The 22,868-nt window shown below is 35.8% G+C and overlaps 1 protein-coding gene across 3 annotated transcripts; it reads left to right on the top strand.

The window, feature by feature from the left end:
• Nucleotides 1–1,843: 1,843 nt before the first annotated feature.
• On the top strand, nucleotides 1,844–22,416 carry si:dkey-238i5.2 (putative leucine-rich repeat-containing protein DDB_G0290503). Of its 3 annotated transcripts, XM_067387204.1 has the most exons (18): nucleotides 1,844–2,447; nucleotides 6,331–6,498; nucleotides 6,592–6,692; nucleotides 6,771–6,885; nucleotides 6,986–7,057; nucleotides 7,313–7,428; nucleotides 11,349–11,505; nucleotides 11,971–12,101; nucleotides 12,245–12,341; nucleotides 12,433–12,711; nucleotides 12,900–13,019; nucleotides 13,529–13,681; nucleotides 13,973–14,190; nucleotides 14,338–14,506; nucleotides 14,643–14,774; nucleotides 16,073–16,828; nucleotides 17,238–18,516; nucleotides 21,752–22,416. In XM_067387204.1, exons 1-18 carry the CDS (start codon nucleotides 2,010–2,012, stop codon nucleotides 21,802–21,804), a joined length of 4,554 nt encoding a protein of 1,517 aa, XP_067243305.1. In that variant the 5' UTR covers nucleotides 1,844–2,009; the 3' UTR covers nucleotides 21,805–22,416. The 3 variants fall into 3 exon arrangements, with proteins under 3 accessions (XP_067243305.1, XP_067243303.1, XP_067243304.1); XM_067387202.1 differs by having other exon boundaries at nucleotides 6,331–6,692; XM_067387203.1 differs by lacking the exon at nucleotides 21,752–22,416 and adding an exon at nucleotides 21,729–21,744 and having other exon boundaries at nucleotides 6,331–6,692.
• The last annotated feature ends 452 nt before the right edge of the window (nucleotides 22,417–22,868 follow it).

The following is a 22,868-nucleotide window of genomic DNA, read 5'->3' as shown; positions in this document are numbered from 1 at the left end:
AGCCACTGTGACTAAAGTCTTTGTTCACACTTTAGTCTCTTCATGAAAAGACAAGCTAAGGGATGAGCCACATCGAAAGGAATCCAAGATCATGTTGCTGCATAGATTTTCACTCAAAGTCTCAAACCGTGGCAGTCGTATCTCTGTGAGGAATCTCTGTTCTTTGTACAACAGTGTAGAATTGGTACAATTAATCTTTAGGTCTAGACAAGCAGTGACATTAACTAGCCCTATCATACTGTGCTTGTGTCTGATATGTTATTATGTTTCCTTTTGTCCTGAAGAAGGTAATGGATTTTTTTTTTTTTTTTTTTACAAAATTCCAATCCTAGCAATCTAACCATACCATCAAACCTGTTCGAAGTATTTTGCCTCTTTGTCGCCATCTCTGTTTAAAACCTGCAATCGCAGATATTAGCGGAATTATAACTTTTTGTGGATTGTGCATTGGCATGACTCCTCAACACGGATGAATCTAATGTTTTGAGGAGAATGTGTGGCTGTCAATCACCTCAACGGTGTGCTTCAGAAAGACAGATTGTAGTCTTGGAAGTTTGACCAAGAATTAACAAATCTTCCACTTCTGTTTTACCAAATGAGAAAAAAAAGCATTACAAAAAAAAAAAAAGCATTACAATAAATCACGCTGCCAATGGTGATTAAATATAACGATCGCTTAGCTCATATCACATCAAATCGTGCAAATTATTATTATACTTTGTTCTCAAATTGTTAATTTTAACAACATCAGCATTGCATGACTATGTGTATTTAGTGTGTTTTAGCGTTACCTGTAGATTTCAGTTTATCTTTAATTATCTTTATGTAAACAGATGTGACGTAATGACGCAAAGACAAAGGCAAAAATGCTCGAATTTCCCACAGAAACCGACCAGTATTACCCAAATTGTTACAGGCTTACCGTTTTTAATCGCACAAAGATATGGAGCTAGTTTTGAACACTGGCTGGTTATGTATTTGCTCAAAAATTGATTTTGGGAAATTTGGACTGTAGCTTTAACAAACACTACTTTTGATTTTAATAATACATTAGTAAATGTTGATTTCATTTTAATTAATAAACGCTGTAGACGTATTGTTCATTCTTAATTCATGTTAACTAATATTAACTTATGTAACCTTATTATAAAGTGTCACCAAAAAATCATACAAAATAAAGTGTCAGGACTATCAGCATTTTGAGATAAGACCGATCTTACAGTCAAGTGCTATACAGTAGCTTGTTCCAACACATTGCACCAAACACCTGGTTTGAATCAGATGAGGGCCACAGCCAGAATGTGCAATGTTTTCCCCTGTTGCTCCTCTGTAAACATTTAGATAATAGTATGAGACTACCACCGTCTAAACCACTTACAGCCTCCTGCATCTACACACCTATTTATCTGTTTATTTAGTTGCAGGAAGTATTCAAGCACATGTGTCTTTAGATGAACAAAATGGTGCATATTTTGTAACATAAAGGGAATTGTATGCTGCATTAAATCTGACTGCATGAAAAAAAAAGAAGAAAGTGAAAGGGAACAGCTGAAGAAAAAATAAATGACATCATTGTTGAGAAGCAAGGCCTCAGAGGGGGCTCGGCTTTGTGTTTCTGACTCTTATCTTCCCACAACTTCTTATTTTGGGAGGAAGCTTTTACAGCTTGGGTTTACAGCCCTCTCTCCCTCCAAATGGGGCCGTGACTGAGTGTGATGACCTCACCCTGTTTCTACTAAACTCTCCCCTACTCCTCTCCTCCCTCACCCCCCCTCTCGCTTTCTCATAGTCTGTGCAGAAGTGAGGCTTTGCAAGAGTCACGTTCTCCACAGTTCCTGCAGTCTGCATCTCAAAAATCTCTCTGCAGTGTCTCAGAACAATTCAGACGGGACCATTTTAGCTTAAATGACTGTTAACTGACTTGGTTGAATTTTATCAGATGTACCAGGATTCTTTTAAACAATGAGAATGATGTTTTATTGTTTTATGGTCATTTGCTCCTCATTCAGATGATTAAAGCAAGAAGTGCAATGAAGAGGATCCAGCCTTTCACTATCGGGACTAAGTTATCTGTCCCCTCCGAGACAAAATGTTTGGATTATGTGGGCATCATCCTTCCTGTACCGGGTCTGGACTGCTGTGAACTGAGAAATGACTCAAATAATGACAATTCTTCTTTCCGTCAGGAGAGAGTGTCCACATCTACACCAGTGGAGGGACTTTCAGATGATATTAAAGAGGAAGATGACAGGGATTCTGTGTCCCCTTCAACTTCTTCCAGATCTATCAGGAAGATTGCTATGTGTGCAAACGCTGAAAGCACAATCAACTGCCATGTCACTGACTTTAACGTGACAAGCTATGAGACGAACAAGCCAAGTACTTCTACTGAAAAGCTGTTTCTAGTTGAGGAAAGACTGAGTGACAAGTCCGGTGAACAGCTGGAGGTGAGCAAGAACGCATTGTTTTCATTTGTTGGACATTATGTTCCGTAGCTGGAAATTATTTGCACTTAGACATATGGTAATTTAAATTTATTTGTAATTTTATTATATTATATTTTTATTATATATATAATTTTTTATTATATATATGATAAGCTTTTATTATATAATTACTGTATATTATTATATTTAAATATACTAAATATACTTGTACTATATTTAAATATAATAATTATATAGCAGTTATATATAAATTATACAATTGTATCTTTTACAATTATAATTAATATTTATAATTTTATTCAACAAGTGTCATTCCAAATATTAAATTGGGAAATATATATATATATAGTAATATTTACATTTATTTTTAATATTATTTTAATTGTTTTTTATTATATATTTTGTTATATATTTATTATATTTTTTTTTATTATATATGATAAGCTTTTATTATATAATTACTATATATTATTATATTTAAATATAGTATATTTAGTATTTAAATATACTAAATATACTTGTACTATATTTAAAGTAGTTATAAATAATATATTACATATATTATACAGTTGTATTTTTTACAGTTATAATTAATATTTATAATTTTATTCAACAAGTGTCATTCCAAATAATAAATTGGAAAATCTATATTAATATTTACATTTATTTGTAATATTATTTTTAATTTGTTTTATTTATATTATATTATATTATATTATATTATTTTATATATATATATATATATATATATATATATATATATATATATATATATATAATATTATTATATATAAGTTTTTATTATATAATTACTATATATTATATTTAAATATAGCATATTTAGTATTTAAATGTACTAAATATACTTGTACTATATTTAAACATAATAATTATATAGTAATTATATATTATACAATTGTATCTTTTACAATTATAATTAATATTTATAAATTTATTCAACAAGTGTCATTCCAAATATTAAATAGGGAAATATATATTACTATTTAAATTTTATTTACAATTTTATTCTATCTATCTATCTATCTATCTATCTATCTATCTATCTATCTATCTATCTATCTATCTATCTATCTATCTATCTATCTATCTATCTATCTATCTATCTATCTATCTATCTATCTATCTATCTATCTATCTATCCTGCATCATATATAATAGTATTGATTATGTATATTATATTACATAATATTTTCTCCTCACTAAATGCAATTTTAGACACAAACAAAAATAAACCAAAGTCCACATCTGCTGGATCATAAGATCATAATCATAAAAAACACAACTGCATTTGCATGTTTTTCAAATGAAAGTATTTTAGATAGTTTTTAGATTTAGATAGGCATCACAAACCAACAGCACCCACTCCAGCTCCTTATTTGTTATTCTTTCAGTCTCTCGCTTTTTTATGAGCTGTTTGTTAAATAGTTACAGTTGCCGCCTGCCCATGCACTCTCTCCACACGTCTGAGGAGTTTCCCACTGCAAAACTAGAAATGCAGCTTCTCATAGCATGCACAATTGAGTGCAACAAGAACACATTGTCTTATTGTGAGAGAAAGAAAAAAGAAGGAGAAAACTGCGCGGATTATTACAGTTTTGCACACTGTGCTCATTGAGATGAGGTCATAGTCAGGCCCCTCATTACACAAGCCCACAGCCGAGATGAACTGGTAATTTCCACAAAAAAATGGGAAGTAGTTCCAAACTGGAACGCAGAGAGAAGGATCTGAGATTAAACTGATGATCAAACATGGCACAACTACATTAATGATGCCAAATAATGTTTAAACTATTAGTTCTGATGCACTTTGTGGTTAATTGGCAAATGATGTTACAGTATTCCACAACTTATGCATGATTCCTGTTTACGTGTAAGTGGTAAAGCCACACTATAAACGTTAAAGGGCAAAAGGAGTGGTTTGCCCACTGTTAAAGAATTTTAACACCATGTGCTGAGGATGCAGTCATCGCAGTGGTGCAAAAGACAAGTTTAGCAATGCAAGATCTGCAACATAAAGCACCATGGCTAAGAGATGAGATCATTATTTGGAAGTACCACACCTTGCTGCAGGCTCATGTATTGTTGGTGGGCCAACAGACTCAGATCCTGCTATTAATGTGTTTTAAACTCTAAAATACATCATAAAAATCCCCCTGGTGTCCTAAACACAGGTGCATAAATATGAGGTGTTTGCTGTGGAGATATATAATACCTCTGAAGAAAATGTCTTGGCATATCATTTTGTGAGCAATCTTTTTGAATCAGTTCGGTCTTTAATCTGTACTTCATGTACCCAAACAAACAACATGATTTTACTGCCTAACAGCTGAGAAACTGCAAAAGAACCAGAACTTGGTGTGCAAGCCGAATTAGTTGGAGCAACATAGAATGACGTAAGACATCTTGGGAGATTTACGAAATGAGAAATAGTCTGTTGGACAATAGCGTGAGGTCATTGGCGAAGAGCATAGACTGAAAAATTATTGATGTATAAACAACTTTCACTCAGAAATTGCTATTAAATTCCACAATAAATTAGAGAGAAATATTTATTTATTTTTACTCTGCAGATGAAAACCATAACTGGTTGGACATCATTACTATTTATACAACAGTTCTGTCTGGTTCTCGAATCTGATTGGCTGAGAGGTCTTTCCAGCCATGCGATATTCTACCAGTATCGCCACGGGAACCGTTTCACCGTTTGAATCACTCCGCAGTCAGCCTTCTCACAGCGAGTGTCATGGCGAACAAATGAACTAACCCACCATATTTTTATAGATACTACTGTTATTTTGTAACGGAATGTAGTTTTAAGTTTTAAGTAAGAATATAGTTGTTTAGACCTCAGATATGCGATTTATAAGCGCCTATTTGAAATAATTGTTTAGGCGCTTTCGTAGATGTGAGCTCCAGGCCGTCAGCCATCGTTCAGCGCTCTTACCCGCAGAGAACAACTTCATCTCGGCAAGTCCTTTGGGAATTTGCCATCGGCTCGTGTGTATAGTGTTTAAACATGAGGTATAATTTGCTTTGGGTATATCAAACGGGCAATCTTTGGTCTTATTAATATCACTTGTTCCAAAGCTAATAGATTTGGGCTATTTTACTTCTTATACTGTTATAATGGCTATTGTTGTTCATTTAAAAATTATTGTTCAATAAATAATATTTTATATAAATAACATGCTATTTGGTATTGAGAAATTGAGTCCGTTAGTGATCTCGACTTCAGTGAAAGTTACATTAATACGCCATTAGATGGCGGCAAAGACTGTCTTTATGAGTGAGTCAGTCAGTCGAAAGACTTTTATATTGAAATGGACTGAAACAAGGACGTTGTTTTTACTTTAAACATCTCAAGACACAATTGACAAATGCATTGACTAGCGCTATCATGGGAATGACTTAAATGTTAAAAGGACAAAGATATTGCTTTTCTCAGCGGACATTCAAACTGATTTTGTTATTATGAATAGGCTATATTTGACCTGAAGAATATCAGCTAGATGCATATAATACACTAGCTTTTGCGATCTCTTGCTCATAATACTCTACATATTACAGTGTGTTTCAATTAAGCGACTCAACGTTCCTTCGTTACTAGTTCTAAAGTGACATTTTAGAATTAGTAACAGAGGCTTGGGCTCAACTATCAAATTGAGATTAGAATCCATCGTGGAAGGAAGTAGTTCCTCACAAAAGAGGGTTTTTAAAGACACTCTGTTGTTGTTCTTATTTATTTACACACTTGTGCCGTCAAATTGTTGTATAAATGCAATATCACACTCATAGCCGTGCGATACGACTGTATATTAGCACGCTATATATCTTTACAGACTGCGGCTATATATCTTTACAGACTGATCCATGGACTAAAGGAAGGAAGATAAGGAACCTTCATTACGATTACACTGTGCCAGGTTTCCCACGTGATCAACCAGAGGATGCAGCTCACAGCCAAAGGAGAGACCTCAAGGACATCGAGAACTCTCTCATCCAACTGACAACAAGTCTGGACTTGATGCAGGTTAAATGCGTTGTAAAAATGTTTCTGTTTTGTTTATTAACGTGTCTTGTTGAACCATTACCTCATGAACGCTTAATGCATCTCCTGTGCCAGGAGGAACCAGAAAGACCTCATCAGAACACGTCAGATGCTGTAGATTTAGGATTGGAAATGTTTAGAACAAGACAAAGCCCGGGGGACCACGTTGACAAATCGTAAGATTTCCTGGCACTGTGGAGCGTAGAGAATTATTGCACTTTTGTTAGTGATGCAAACTGTTAGTTTCTCTGCAGGTGGCTGAAGTTAAGGTCTCTCCTGAGGGACTATCATCAAGATCTCATGTTGGCTCTAGATGTCTCATCGTTTTACCAACAAGCTGACAGCATCATCAGCAGCATTAATTGGAAGGTTGAGAAAACGAGTGTTGATTAGTTTTGGCATTTAGGGAAGACCTCAAACTGTCTTTATAAATAATACAAGTACTGATCCAGAATGAATTTCGTTGCAGAGGAACCGTGTATTGGCGGGCGAGATCCAAAAAAGTGACAAAGAGACCAGAGAAATTGCCTGTCAGATCAATGTAAGTCAATCCATGATCTCATTAGAGGAAATACTGTCTCCTTGTGTAAGCCTGAATTTGAGAACATGAAAACATATGAACTTGACACAGTCACTTTGTTTTTTTATGTATGATTTCTCACTCAACCAAATAGTAGTCCGTTGTATAAAGTCTCACGCACAAGTTTTTTTTATCTGGACTGTAGCATATGAACTCCAAATGAATGATGTCATTTCCTTCCATGACCCCACCCTCCCTGGACAACTCTCTTTCCAGATGCTGAATGAGTCTGCGTCTCGCCTGTCAACTCTCCACCCAACCCTGGCCAGAAGAGTTACATGCAAACAGGCCGAGGTTAAGGAGAACTGGGCACTTCTCCAGGAGTTTCTCCGGTAAACGAGAGTCTCCTTACTCCCATTGTCCTCCTGTGAACAAAAAACAATAGTAAATAAAGTACTTGGGAGCAGTGAGGTCATATTTAAGGCTTGGAATAGTACATGACATCATGCTAAAATGGAATCCATAATTGTCAACAACCAGAAGTTGAGCTGACATGTGGTTTAGTGATGTAATGTTATGGTCTTCTCTTTTGATATTGACCAATTGCAGAGTCTTAGATCATGAATGGTAGATGTTGTCTTGACGCAATTGCTATGTATTTGGTTTCGAACTTAATAACATGTTAGTCCTTGGTTTAAGCCTTTGGCAGTTTTATGCAATCTTTTAAAAGTGTGATTCTGTTATAAGTATCCAGCAGGACAAATATCACTTAGAGCTTACAAAAATATTGTTTTGCCAGCATACTCACTGAATGATTTTTAGAAACTTTTTCTATTAAACCATGCACGTCTGGTTTAAAACGTTGCCAATACCATTAAAGGAATCTGTAATTAGTGGCTAAGCTAACGTCACCCTTCTCATTTACAAAATATCACATTGATTGGATCATGGCTCTTATCACAGAACGGTCAACAGCTTTAGACACAGAATTCCACTAATAATTACACCATTATGGAAACTCAGATTGGAGCGTGACCTCTGCTCAATAGTATGACTTCTGAAAGTCTTAAAGAGCAGAGACAGAGGAAATGAATGACAGACTGGAAGAGAAAAAAAGGTGGTTATTGATGAACAAAGGCTACAGAAGCAGAAGACTTAGTCTCAGTACTGGTGCAGATGTGAGGAATAGCTCATATGTATGGTATGAAGATATGATGAGAGACAGGTACTCTGTGAAAACGCATCTGGAGGAATGTGCCTGAGCAGAGAGGAAAGAACTGATCAAAAATAACTGTCTGAATATTTGTCATAAATCTCACTATTAAAGCAACTAATTCAGACAAACAAAAAGTTTAAAACAATAAAGCAGAGTAAAATAAACTACAGTGGCATTAAACAAAAAAAATTCCTCCAGCTCCTGCAGATTCATCCGTTTTCAAGCATTTTTGCATATTTGAACCCTTTCCAGCAGTGGCTGTATGATTTTGAGATTCATCTTTTCACACTGAGGACAATTGAGGGACTCAAACTCAACTATTAAAAAAGGTTCAAACATTCACTGATGCTCCAGAAGGAAACACGATGCATTAAGAGCCGAGGGGTGAAAACGTTTGAATTCAAATATCAAGGTAAATTGTACTTAATTTTTCTGCCGGGAAACATGTAAGTATCTTCTGTTGCTTCCGGAGGGCAGTACTAAATGAAAAACATATTTAAACAAAATAAGAAACATTGTGACATCTTCATCCTGTTCAAAAGTTTTCACCCCCCGACTCTTAAAGGAACACTCCACTTTTTTTGAAAATAGGCTCATTTTCCAACTCCCCTAGAGTTAAACAGTTGAGTTTTACCGTTTTCGAATCCATTCAGCCGATCTCCGGTTCTGGCGGTACCACTTTTAGCATAGCTTAGCATAGTTCATTGAATCTGATTAGACCGTTAGCATCGCGCTTAAAAATCACCAAAGAGTTTCGATATTTTTCCTATTTACAACTTGACTCTTCTGTAGTTAAATCGTGTACTAAGACCGACGGAAAATGAAAAGTTGCGATTTTCTAGGCTTATATGGGTAGGAACTATACTCTTATTCTGGCGTAATAGTCAAGGAACTTTGCTGCCGTATCATGGCTGCAGCAGGCGCAATGATATTACGCAGCGTCTCTCACAAACGTCTCCATGGTTGCAAGGCACGTTCCCTGTGCAAGCAGGGGCTAACGGGCGCTGCATAATATCATTGCACTGCTGCAACTTTTTATTTTCCGTCGGTCTTAGTACACGATTTAACTACAGAAGAGTCAAGTTTTAAATAAGAAAAATATTGAAACTCTTTGGTCATTTTTAAGCGCGATGCTAATGGTCTAATCAGATTCAATGAACTATGCTAAGCTATGCTAAAAGTGGTACCGCCAGAACCGGAAATCGGCTGAATGGATTTGAAAATGGTAAATCTCAACTGTTTAACTCTAGGGGAGTTGGAAAATGAGCCTATTTTCAAATAAAGTGGAGTGTTCCTTTAATGCATCGTGTTTCCTTCTGGAGCATCAGTGAATGTTTTAACCTTTTTTAATAGTTATGTTTGAGTCCCTCAATTTTCCTCAGTATGAAAACACAGATCTCAAAATCATACAGTCACTGCTGGAAAGGGTTCAAATATGCAAAAATGCTTGAAAATTTATGAATCTGCAGGACCTGGAGGATTTTTCTGAAGAACAGAGCTCAGTTTAACTGCTCAGGACAAACAAGAGACTCATGAACAACCATCACAAAACATAAAAACAGTCGTAGATCATCAGGTAACCACACACAGTATTGAGAATCAATGGTTCACATACTTATGAATGGGGTTATTTTAATAAATTCAGCTATTGTTTTGTCTTGTGAAGTAAATGCAAACATCTTTTATGTAAAATATCTTACTCAGGACAGTACTAAATAAAAAAATAACATTCATTTTTTTATTATCCCTCTTATTTTATTAAAATAATTCTCATTTTCACAGATTCTGCAAGGGGTTTACATACTTTTTCATGCCACTGTATGACTGGATCATTATTGCTATGATTAGGCTATCATGTTTCTAGCATGTTATTTGTTTGGGAATATTCTTTTAATCGTAATTGATGGAGTGTGTAGCTTCTCATTTCTTAAACAACCATGTAGGAAGATGTATCATGGCCATATTCCAGGATGACAAAGCCAAGACTCATCAGGCTCGAATTGTGAAAGAATGTTTGGGAAGGAGCATGAAGTCCTGGAATAGGAAGTGCTCAGCTCTTGCATTATCAATACAAGATCTTGACCAAAAATAACATATATTTCCATCAAGAGGTGCATCAATTTTTGGTCAAGATCTTATATTGACAATGCAAGAGGTGAGCACTCTGTAAAGTCTACTCCAGCACATCCCAAAGACTTACAGTGAATTTAAGGTCTGGACTCAGTGGTGCCAATTCATGTGTGAAAATGATCCTTTAAGCTCACTCCCAACCATTATTTCACAGTTTGAGCCTGATCAATCTTGGCTTTGTCATCCTGGAATTTGGCCATGATGTGTCTTCCTACATAGTTGTGTAAGAAATATAAAGCTGCACACTCCATCAGTTAGGGTTAAAAGAACTGTTATAACATGCTAGAAACATAACAATCACATCAATAATGATCCATTCGTAGACTCTTAAGTAATTGCCAATTAAAATCCAAAAAGCTGCTTTTTTTTTTGGCTGGGCAGTGTATATTGCCATGTTGATTGCACTAATGCTTTAGGTGACGCTAAATGAAAAGCCAGGACAAATTGTGCTTATCAAGCAATTTTATGGGCTTCTAAAAATGTCTGTGGCAAAATTATCACAACATATTCATTTAGATCTGTCTTTTTGAAAAAAAGAAGCTGTTCTTGCAGACATTATCTATTTTTTGAAATGCAGCCAACAAGACATGTCGGCTTTGTCGACAGAGCTGGTTACATTCCTCTATCACTAGCTCTGCAAACACACCTTTCCTGAAACTATGAGCTAACCAGACAAGAGGGAGGTGATATCATTGCTTGCATATCCTGCCAACAGTAATATCTCCTCAAACCAAAACAATTGCTGCAAAATTTCGTCCAGCGTTACATAACCAGCAGAGATATGATATTAGTGATCTGTGGATATTTTTATATTTTCAATCTGCAAGTTGTTAGCATTAAAGACTTAAGGTCTACTGACTTATATGGTCTAAAATGATGAAATATCATGATATGCTTAAAATGTTTGAAGTGTAATGATGCCTCAGCGGTGCCATTAGAGGTAAACGTTTTGTTCCACTTCTACAGGAACCAGAAGACAGATGTGTCTTCCAAACGCCCATCAACTTTACCCGCTGAACCTCTTACCACATGCCCTGACTCACAGAGCTTTGCTAGAAATGAGGGTCACAACATAATGGGAAAAGACGTCAAAGAGGAGCAAAACCGTCTCCGAGGATTTGAGGTTAGCTGCACTGCCTCCAAAAACATATGCTAGCATGTGATTATAAATGACCAGTCATGACCACATAGAAAAGTTCATTGGTCTGAAATTTCTGTTCGGTGAGACAATCATTTAGAGTGAGGCTTTAAACTTATCTCACTTGACAGATAAACTTCTAGACAATGATATTACTTTAGTTTTTAGTTGCGAAGTCAAAAAAAAAGTGCAAGTTCAAATTATGCTTGAGAATTATTGGAAAGAGAATGTAAATGAGCTTGAGCAACTGAATCCTCAAATCCAATGAAATTCGCTTCGCTTTCAATGAAATTGGTTTCAATGAAATTCTCTTCGCTTGTGATTTATAGAGACCTGTTTCTGCCTCAGATTGAAAAAAATAATAATAAAAGTAATTGTGAGATGAAGTTTAACCCATTTTAAATATAATTTCAAGTCACAATTACCTTATGTAAATACATTATTTTGCAGTGCTCTCAAGGCCTGTGGGCCCATAGGATGTGGAGTCCAGTTGAGGAATGTTCTGTAGGGAGTCGAGGCTCACTGTCGGAGAGCAGCTGTTCCAAGCTGGACAATATCCCTGAAAAACAGGACAGGAAGAGGTGCAATTAGTTTTTTATTTCACAATGAATGTGTGGATGACTGATGAAGTAAATGATCCGTAATTGTGTGATGTCATTTCATACAATGGATTTCAAGATGCAGTTGTTGAGTAAAGTTTGATTAACAGTTAATGCTTTCCCAGCTGTGTGGGCCAGATGGCTCAAACAACCCCTGTTTCCTCTCAAGAATGTGTTATATCCAGTAAGCTGTTGAAGGAGTTGACGACATCCACTGGAATGGTAATACAGTTTCAAGATATTTCATAACAATGCATTAAATATAAATGATCTCACTTATCTCTTTTCATTTCCTTTTGGAAATTGAATAAAGAATGAAGAGATTGACTGCTCAAAGCAAAGACAAGATCACAAAATAGAGGAGCTCCTAAGCCAGGTAGAGGTCCTTTGGGATGCTCTGCAGACAAAATACGGAGAGAATAATGAGACCGAACCAGCGGAAAAAGAACAAACCGGAGATAAAGCCGCACAGATGGTAACAGAACTCACACTTATAAACCATCTCCCGGAAAACGTAGAAGGCGGCAGTTCAGGAATGCTTGAAAAGTTCCTTGAACTTCTGGATCCCAGCGGATATCACAAAAAAAGTCAGGTAAACCAAACATCATATACAGACAGTATGAAACCTCTGTTATACAGTAGTTTTAAGTGTAATTATGCTGTAATTACATGAACTTAAAAAAATGTAGCATACTCGATTTCAAACATGGTGTTACTATGTGTGATTTTAGAAAATGTAGTGAATACAGGACCACTTAAACCATTGTGAATCTGCTTTAGGATGTCAATAGGCAACAAATGGATGAGGATGCAGAAATGTCACTGGATCTTCTGAGTCATCAAACTGACCAAGAAAGATCCCAGAAACAGGACCAGACCATTGATGAACTACAAAGCTCGGTAAAATATAAGCTTGTTTCACAAAACGACGCCTAACATCTACCTGATATTAGAGATATACATATAAATGAATGTCATGCACCATATTTCACTGATTTGTATTGCACTACTAATATTTGCACTACTGGAATTTAAGACAAATGTAAAATGTATAAATGTTATTGAATTAGATCAATAAATATCAAACCAAGAGGCAATTTTAAAGAAGGTTTATTGACAGAAGGGTGATTGGGTTAGAAATAATATATATTTATATAATTATATTATTTTTTTATAAATTTTCAACAAAATAATGAATATAATATTTATGTAATATATAGGCCTAATAATTTAAACAATCACATAATAGTTCATTATAATATATAGTTTGTGTGTGTGTTAAATATTATATTAAATTATTAAAAATTACATTCTGACATTTAAAGAGAAAGTGTCCAAATACTTTTTTTGGCTACTGCATGTTTTTTTCTTCAATCATATCAGTTTAGAGCATATTCACCTTTCCTCAGCTCTCCACTCTAACACTGCGGATAAACCAGCACCTCTGCCGCTGTGCTGAGCTCAGTATGGACCTCCTGGACATAGAAACAGATATGGCTGTGCTTTGTGACTCTGACCTCAGTGGTCTGGAGGGGCTACAGGAGCAGCAGGATGACCTAGAGGTCAGACAATGAAAAAAATACACTTACTAATTGAATTTAAATAAATATTAATCACTATTTGAATGACCCCAGAGCAGTAATTAACCTTTGCCTGCAGTAGTTAAAGATGGGCCCAGTTTCTTAAGTATTAAAAGGTTGCTAAGATTAAACAGTATTAAATTATTTATAGGTTCCTTAAAAGAGATTTGTTGGTTATAATGTTTCCCACAGTACACTGAAATGGATTGAATGAGCATAAATGCCACACAGTTTGTCATTCTAATTAAAATTTATTTTTTTTGTCTCATAAAGGCTCATTATAATATCATTGAGTCAGAGGTGAGAGAGATGGAGAGACTAGCCAGTCAGATACAGGTTCCTTCCCCAGAGGAGAGAGACCCTCTCAGGGAAGAAGTTCAGGCAATCCTGCAGGCTTGGGAGGAAGTAGGCCGCAACATGGCTGAGAACAGATGCCGCCTGGAGAAGTTTCACCAGATTCAGGACTACTTTGAAAACTATCTTGCCATGATGTAAGAGAGAGACCATCTGACTGATTTTGATAATAGTGAATATTTCATGTTTAATGTCAACAACTTTAGCAGGAAATACTTGTTATATTATATTAGTTTAGGACTAAAGTGATAATTTCATACAGTCTCTCTTCATGTGTCCTGTAGTACGTGGACAGAGAACACCAGATCCTGTATCCTTGCTGGCAGCTCTGCTTGGAGAGAGAGTGAAATTTCAGAGATTGATCTCTGCATTGAAACAAAGCTGGATGAGTTTAGCAAACTGGCTGCAGCTGGTCATATGCTTTTGCAAGATGAGAGTCAGTTTAAAGACATTGTGAGTGTGTGATTGATTAACTCACCGTTGCCACATGGTCATCTAAAAGTGATGTCAACTGTCTAAATATGCTTCGTCCATCTGCAGAATGTTTGTTATGATGATGTTTTCTTGATTATAATCTTCCTGTCTCTAGATCAAGGAGAGAACAGATGAGTTGCAAAGCATGCTGGGATGGATCCAGGTGAACTGGCATGCTCAAAGAGAGCAGCTTAAAAGAAACAAGGAAGGGAGACCAGAGTCAACAAATGATCCTGTTCAACAGCAGGTTTCTATTTTTTTTTCGACATCATTTAAAATTAGCATAATTTAAAGGGTTAGTTCACCCAAAAATGAAAATAATGTCATTAATTACTCACCCTCTTGTCGTCCTACACCCGTAAGACCTTCGTTCATCTTTGGGACACAAATTAAGATATTTTTGATGAAATCTGTTGACTCAGTGAGGCGTCTGTTGCCAGCAAGTTAATTTACACTTTCAGTGGCCAGAAAGCTACTAAAAAATATTTAAAACAGTTCATGTGACCACAGTGGTCCAACCTTAATATTATAAAGCAATGAGAATATTTTTTGTGTGAGAAAAAACAAACAAAATAATGACTTTTCAACAATATTTAGTGATGGCCGATTTCAAAACACAAGCTTTACGAATCTTTTGTTTTGGATCAGTGTTTCGGATCGCGTGTCAAACTGCCAAACTGCTGACATCAGGTGACTTTGGCGCTCCAAACCACTGATTCAAAACAAAAGATTCGAAAAGCTTCAAAACAGTGTTTTGAAATCTGCCATAGATATTGTTGAAAAGTCATTATTTTGTTTTTTTGGTGCACAAAAAGTATTCGTGTCGCTTTATAATATTAAGGTTGAACCGCTGTAGTCACATGAACTGTTTTAAATATGTTTTCAGTAACTTTCTGGGCACTGAAAGTGTAAATTAACTTGCTGGCAATAAACGCCTCACTGAGCCATTGGATTTCATCAAAAATATCTTAATTTGTTTTCTGAAGATGAACGAAGGTCTTATGGGTGTAGAACGACATGAGAGTGAGAAATTAATGACAGAATTTTCATTTTTGGGAGATACTAACCCTTTAAAATATGTAAAGGATAATATATAGTCATGTGATCATTATGGCAAAATAAGCCCCATTAGGATCTTGTACCACCCTGAAGGGGTCTATTTTGCAATAATGGCCATCTGACTGCACATTATCCTGCTTAATACATAAATGTTTACTAAATAAATAAAAAAAAAGCTTGAATTACTTTATTATTTGAGAGGAAAAAGTGATACAAGAGATATGCACAACTATGTTGAAATCTTTTACCAAAATGCTGCAATTGACCAATCAGAATGATGCATTTTAGAAAACATCATAATTAAATTTTTTCTCTCATTCATAACTATTTTTTTACTTTGAATAAAACAAATTTATTTAATGATTTTAAATAAAGAAATAAATACATTATGATTTAATCACTTTAAATAAATATATTAAAATGTGTTTCTTTTAAATAAAATTAAAATGCTATTATTTTTTTGTACCTTTTTTTGTCCTTGTTTAGGCTATTCCTTTCAAACATCCTTCTGATAGTCTGTGCATTATAAACAGAGAGATCAAAGGAAGTGCTACCGAAACACAGTCATCTCAAAACAACTTTGAGCAACAGAGTGGGAGACATGATTTGTCCAGTGTTGTTAGTCAGGAGTCCTGCCTTTCGAAGACATCGCTAGGCTCTAGCATCTGTCTCATTTTGACCTTTGATGACCAGTCTTCAGGCATCAACCAAGTGACAAAGCAATGGTCACCCAACAATAATGAAATACATGAAGAGTCAACAAGCAGCATTCAGGTGGAAAGACAACAATCACAAAACAAAAACTCAATGCAAATGCAACAGCCACAAGAAATGCTTCAGGTGAAATGGCTGAATGAATCAGTCATGAATAAAGAGAGCAAACAAAATTCATCTAGTGGGAATCTTGGACAATTGCAAAACCATGGAGAACCAGTCCAGTCACTAAGCAAACAAAAAGTATCCAGAATTTTGTCCCCATGTAACACCGAATCATCATTTTGCAACCACCTAACAGAGAAACTGCAGTCCGTCAACAACCAATCCAATCTTCAGTTATCACCAGACACTGATCAGGTACAAAACCTATCAGAGATATCAGTTATGCATCAAGTGCAAAGCCCTCAGTTACCAAGCTACAAACAAGACTTGACGCGAAATACGGCACACGACAATATAGAAACAAGCCAAAACCAAAACGACGACCACCTGCGGCATGAAGTGACAGCTGAAGTCACTCATAGAGTAAGTAAGACTGTGTTGTTAACTTCAGACACATTCCAAACCGAGCTCAAAGCTCGCACACAAACCAGACATGCATGTGCTTATTATTCTCCAAGCTCTGTACATCCTGTCCCATGTGGTAAAACAATGACCTCATGATTAAGTTTCCATGGCGTGGCTTTGAAAAGCCTCCTGGTGGTGTGTATTGTAATAATGCGCTGTGAAGTCTGCACATGCCATATAGGATTTATTAAGTTGGCATGCAATCTTATTAGTCATGCTCCAGCTATTGCCCTCACAGCTGTGTGTGTATGCATTCAAGAGCCATACGATTTTCAGTTTACAGAACGCGTGTGGGCCATTGCGACTGGCCGTGGGTTTGTTTGCATCTCAGCTTATCTAAAGTTCTGCATTCATCTTTCTATGGCAGGTGTTCACGTATTTACACGTCTCGGATAGTTACAGAACTGCAGGACGAGTCTTGGAGGTCGTATCCCCACCTCATGAAGAAGTGCAGGACACGACATCCTCTGCATTGGGTTCCTCCTCGGTTCAATCGCCCTCCTCCTTCTCGCAAAATGTCACAGCTGAAGGAGGAATGGTTTACAATCACAACAGATTCAAGGCAAGCTCTTTGTTCAAGATGAAAGAGCCAATTAGAAGTAAAGAGGATGAGCAGAGAAGAAACTCTACGCTTGGCAATGTAGGATCGGAAAGTTCTGGCAAATCTTCAAGCATTTTCAGGCGGAGGTGTAACACTTGGCCAGAAGAAGAACGGAGAGAGAAAGAAAGTCAATCAAACTCCAACCTTCAGGTTTTCATTAAAAAAAACATGTTACCGGTAGATTCTGTCATTGATAACAAATCCATTCCTTTTCCAGAAGACAATTTGCCTAATGCTGTCAAGACTTCAAGTGGACCAGTTAAAAACATCTGCTCTTATTTGTCTCTAGGATCCACTCTTAGCTTCAGTCTTCCCAAGCGCTTTCACAACAGTGTCTCAGACATGGAAAATAAAGAGGAGATTGAACCTATACAGATTTATGATGGCTCAAACAACCCAACATTACCCTCAACTCGAACGCCACAATTAGAATTGACAGTGGAACCAGTGGTTCATATGAAACAAACTGAAATAAACCCGGTAGATATGGAAGATACAGAAGAACCTGAGGTCGAGACCCAACAATTGAACCAAGTTTATGAAAGCACAGAACCTGTCTTGAGGGTTTTCACATTGGCTGAACATGAAGGACCTGATCATGATTCCTCCAGCCACCACAAAGCCTCTCCTCCAGTAATCAATAGTCCCCCATCTGTCAGTCAATGCAGTCCTTCTTCATCCTGTGGTCACAATTGCTTTAGTGTTTACACCAAAATAAAAGACTTAAATGGCCACTTATACTACACATCTAAATACATGAAGATAAACTCCTCAGAAAACTTGTTCCCTAATGGCCAGGGCTCCCGTAAAAGTGGCCGTATCATAAACTGTGGTGTGAGAGACTGTGCAGTGTGTTTCAGTGATACAGTGAAAGAGACAAGAGTAGACTGTGCAGAGAAACCAGACATCAGCATGGAGGAGCTTCTTCAGCCAGGGCACTGGCTCTTCCAGCAGGAGGAAGAAGAACTGGAAGATATCTGGAGAGGAAGAGTGGGTAATCTCACTTTAGACTATGCCGTGGAAACAAATACAGATGAAGAAACAGGTAGGAAAGGATTCATACAATGAAGAAAAATCCTTAAAATGTATCACACTAATACAAACTAGTGATGGGTGCTTTTGAAAAACTGCTTTGTGAAGTCTTGAAACCTTTGTGAATCTTTTGTTTTGAACCAGTGATTCGGAGCGTGTATCAAGCGACCAAAGTCAGGTGATTTCAGTAAACAAGCCTTTGTGACGTCTTAACTGTTTCGAAAGTTTAATGGTTCACCGGTATGTGTATATATATATATACCGCTAGGGGCGATATATTTTTTATTTTTTTATTTATATATATATATTTATATATATATATATATATATATATATATATATATATATATATATATATATATATATATATATATATATATATATATATATATATATATATATATAAACATATTGGTGTGTATGTATAATATATATATATATATATATATATATATATATATATATATATATATTGGTGTGTATGTATATATATATATATATATATATATATATATATATATATATATATATATATATTATACATACACACCAATATGTTTATATATATATATATATATATATATATTTATATATATATATTTATATGTATACACCTGATCTCGGATTGATTTGATTTTATAAATTTTTTGACATTTTTTGACATTTATTTGAAGAATTGTTGGTAATAGTCTCTTATTTATGGAAGCCCATTTCCGCCACTAAAAAAAAAAAAAAAACGCCAAAAAAAAAAAAAAAGATGAATTGCGACTTTTTATCTCAGAATTCTGACTTTTTAACTCGCAATTGCGTGTTTATATCTCACAATTGCGAGTTATAAAGTCAGAATTCTGAGATATAAAGTCGCAATTGCGTGACATTAAGTCAGAATTGCGAGATATAAAGTCGCAATTGTGTGATATAAAGTCAGAATTGCGAGATATAAAGTCGCAATTGTGTGATATAAAGTCAGAATTGCGAGATATAAAGTCGCAATTGTGTGATATAAAGTCAGAATTGCGAGATATAAAGTCGCAATTGTGTGACATTAAGTCAGAATTGCGAGATATAAAGTCGCAATTGTGTGATATAAAGTCAGAATTGCAAGTTATAAAGTCAGAATTCTGAGATATAAAGTTGCAATTGCGAGTTATAAAGTCAGAATTCTGAGATAAAGTCGCAATTTCAAGAAATAAAGTCAGAATTCTGACTTTTTATCACGCAATTGTGACTTTATATCTCAGAATTCTGACTTTATATCACGCAATTGCGACTTTATATCTCAGAATTCTGACTTTATATCACGCAATTGCGACTTTATATCTCGCAATTCTGACTTTATATCACGCAATTGGGACTATATCTCGCAATTCTGACACGCAATTGCGAGTTAAAAAGTCAGAATTCTGAGATAAAAAGTCACAATTCATCTTTTTGTGTTTTTTTTTTTTTTTTTTTTTTTAGTGGCGGAAACGGGCTTCCATACTTATTGGTCTGATTATCCAAGCTCTCCATAAAACAAACAAAACAAGATCAATTTAATAACAACAATTTAATAAAATAACACTTAATACCGACACTTCATATTCAATGGTATTAAATAATTTGTTAATAGTTTACACTTTCAATAAACATTTGCAGTCGGTTTGTAAAATGTTTTTCATGCATGAGCTGGATTTACGATGCATTTACACCCTTCTGACCAGCAGGTGTCACCAGCGTGTGACGTTTTGAGGGCTTTGAAACGCTTTGTTTCTCCCATCACTATCAGAGTTGCCAAGTCAGCGGTTTTCCAGTGGAATTGGGCTACTTTTACACTCTTGCCGCGGGGTTTTTTTTTCATGTCCGTGGGTTGAATCGACCCAAAATAAAATGATATTTAGTCCCTGGAATGCAAATTTTACGAGGGGAGCCCCGCCAAAAATGTGAATTGTACCCCCCGGACCGCGATTTTTACCGTGGGACCCCCTCAAATGCCTTTGGGCTGGTTTTGAGGAGTAATTGGGTGGGTTTTGTTGTGAAAACCTGGCAACCCTGATCACTATTACAAACTGCTCTGAGACTTGGGTTGAAGATCCAAATGCAGCTTTATTGGGACAATCCAAATGAGCAAAGGGTCAAACACACAAGCAAACAATACAAATAAGCAATAGGGTAGAAAACACAGGGTAATCCAGAATATGGGCAGAAAATAAAAAAAACACCCACGACACCGGAAACTAGGAAAACACTCAGAAAAGTGGTGTAACAACATACAAGACTTCACAATGACTGACAGAAAACAAAAGGCATACACAGGCATTAACAAGCTAATGACACACAGGTGGATGTAATCACACACTAATGAGTCCAGCCAAAGGTTTATGGGAAATGTTGATCACGATGGAATGGCAAAGGACTAGGGAGGAGTGCCCTCTGGTGGCTATCATAGGCACTCCGGCTGGAAGGCATTCTGGAGTAATGGCTGCTGAAAATTCAGCTTTGCCATCACAAGAATAAATTGTCAGATTAATTGGTCATCACTTAAAATGACTTATAAATGACTAAAATATAATACAATGTAGTCTTTGAAGACAATGTGCTAAAATATAATACAATGTTCTTTGGAGACACTGATATGTTGTCATATGGTTAACTGGTGCCATATTCATATTAGTAGCCAGATTATGTGACCTGCCAAAGTGTGATGTGATTAGCAAATAGCTCCATCTGTTGGGCATGTGCACAGTTCAGATGATCCAGTACTCCACTGAACAGCATTTTAAGTTGTACTGTTTATTGATCAATTGCTAGGAATGTAATATAACATGATTTAACACATGTAATATAATATGTTAATGTTTCAATGGAGAAGTACAGGCTATTCATAAAGAGCTACTGGAATTGTATACATTTTATTGGAGGAACACCTGCAATTCTGGACAAAGAGAAAGAAAAAGACAGTGTCTGTAATTGCATTAGATATTTTTTATGCTCTAGTTATTAATCATGAAATTATAAACCCTTCATTACACTGACAAATACTCCAGGCTGCAATAATGACAAAATCTCATGAGGATAACAAGGAAATTGATCGCCATGTTTGACAGGGCTTTTGAAATTAGGCCAGTATTTCCCTTGAGACTTAAAATGTGCTTAAAATTGAGTATATGAATGAGTATATGATATGACACATGCAGATTTATAATGAAAAACAAGTGAACAATTACGTTTCCTTTTTAATGGCAGGTTAATTGCTTTTTTAATTGCAGGGCTATCAATCAAAACCAGCAGGGGACAGGTAGCACACCCACTCCATGGATGAGACGGTTATTTTGGCCATATAACCCCATCAACATCATTGGATCACTTCATGGATGGGATCGTTTTGGACATCTCACCATTTATCTGCTGTGCATTTACTATGCTGTATGTGTATTATTGTACTTCAGTTGTATTCTTCTATATATAAACATTAATGCAAAACTGTCATTCTGAAGGTTGATCCAAGACTATGGAATATAGACTACAATGCAGACACAATAGAAGTTTGAAATTACCATTGCCCAACTTCAGATGGCGCCCTTGTCTCGCTTATGAAGCATTAGGTAAGCACAGCGAAAGGGTCAACCCATGTACAATAAAAAGGCACCTCTGTGCACACCCATTTACAGCTAACAACAGAATCATCAGACCCAGAGACATCATCCTGCTGATTTACTAAGGAAACTGTCATGAGAAAGGGCTTATGAATGACACTCCTTTATAACCAGACTCTATTGTAATAAGCTGTACATCTGAGAAAACAGTTTGTAAATCACCATCATGGAGCGTATATGCCACTGAAAGCATTATTAATGTGTTTGTGTGCCCATAAAGTGCTGTTTTGTTATTCTCACAATTACATCTTTCACTATTTTGCACAAAATAAAACTGAAACCACAAAAGTGTCGGTATGACTTGTATGCTGATTGCTTCAAACCAATGTAAAGAAAACGTAATAAATTTAGTTCACTGTAAAAGCACTTTACAGTCTTGAAAACACAACCCTTGTCAAGCTATAAGATGACACACATATCACAGGGTAGCTCCCATAAGATCTAAAAATAACTTGACATTTTACTAGAGCGTGTAAGATTTTTCATACCAATAACATAAGGCTTAAATATGACCAAAATTCAACTTATGACAAATTAACCCACTCTTGCAAGCATTAGCCTACAAAAGCGATGTTAATGTTTGATTCAGATACAATTTGACAATCTGGGAGTGTCTTTTTAGGTATGCTGCCTGCCTAGGAAGCAATGTGTGACAACTGAAGGAAATTCATCAAAGACAAGTTTTTTTATTTGTTGTGAAATTAAGTTACTATACAATCTGTTGATGTCA

This window comes from Chanodichthys erythropterus, chromosome 6 (genome assembly GCF_024489055.1).
Source record: "Chanodichthys erythropterus isolate Z2021 chromosome 6, ASM2448905v1, whole genome shotgun sequence".
Taxonomy (NCBI): domain Eukaryota; kingdom Metazoa; phylum Chordata; class Actinopteri; order Cypriniformes; family Xenocyprididae; genus Chanodichthys; species Chanodichthys erythropterus.
The sequence above is the reverse complement of the archived record's forward strand: the minus strand, read 5'-3'. Positions and strand labels throughout refer to the sequence as shown.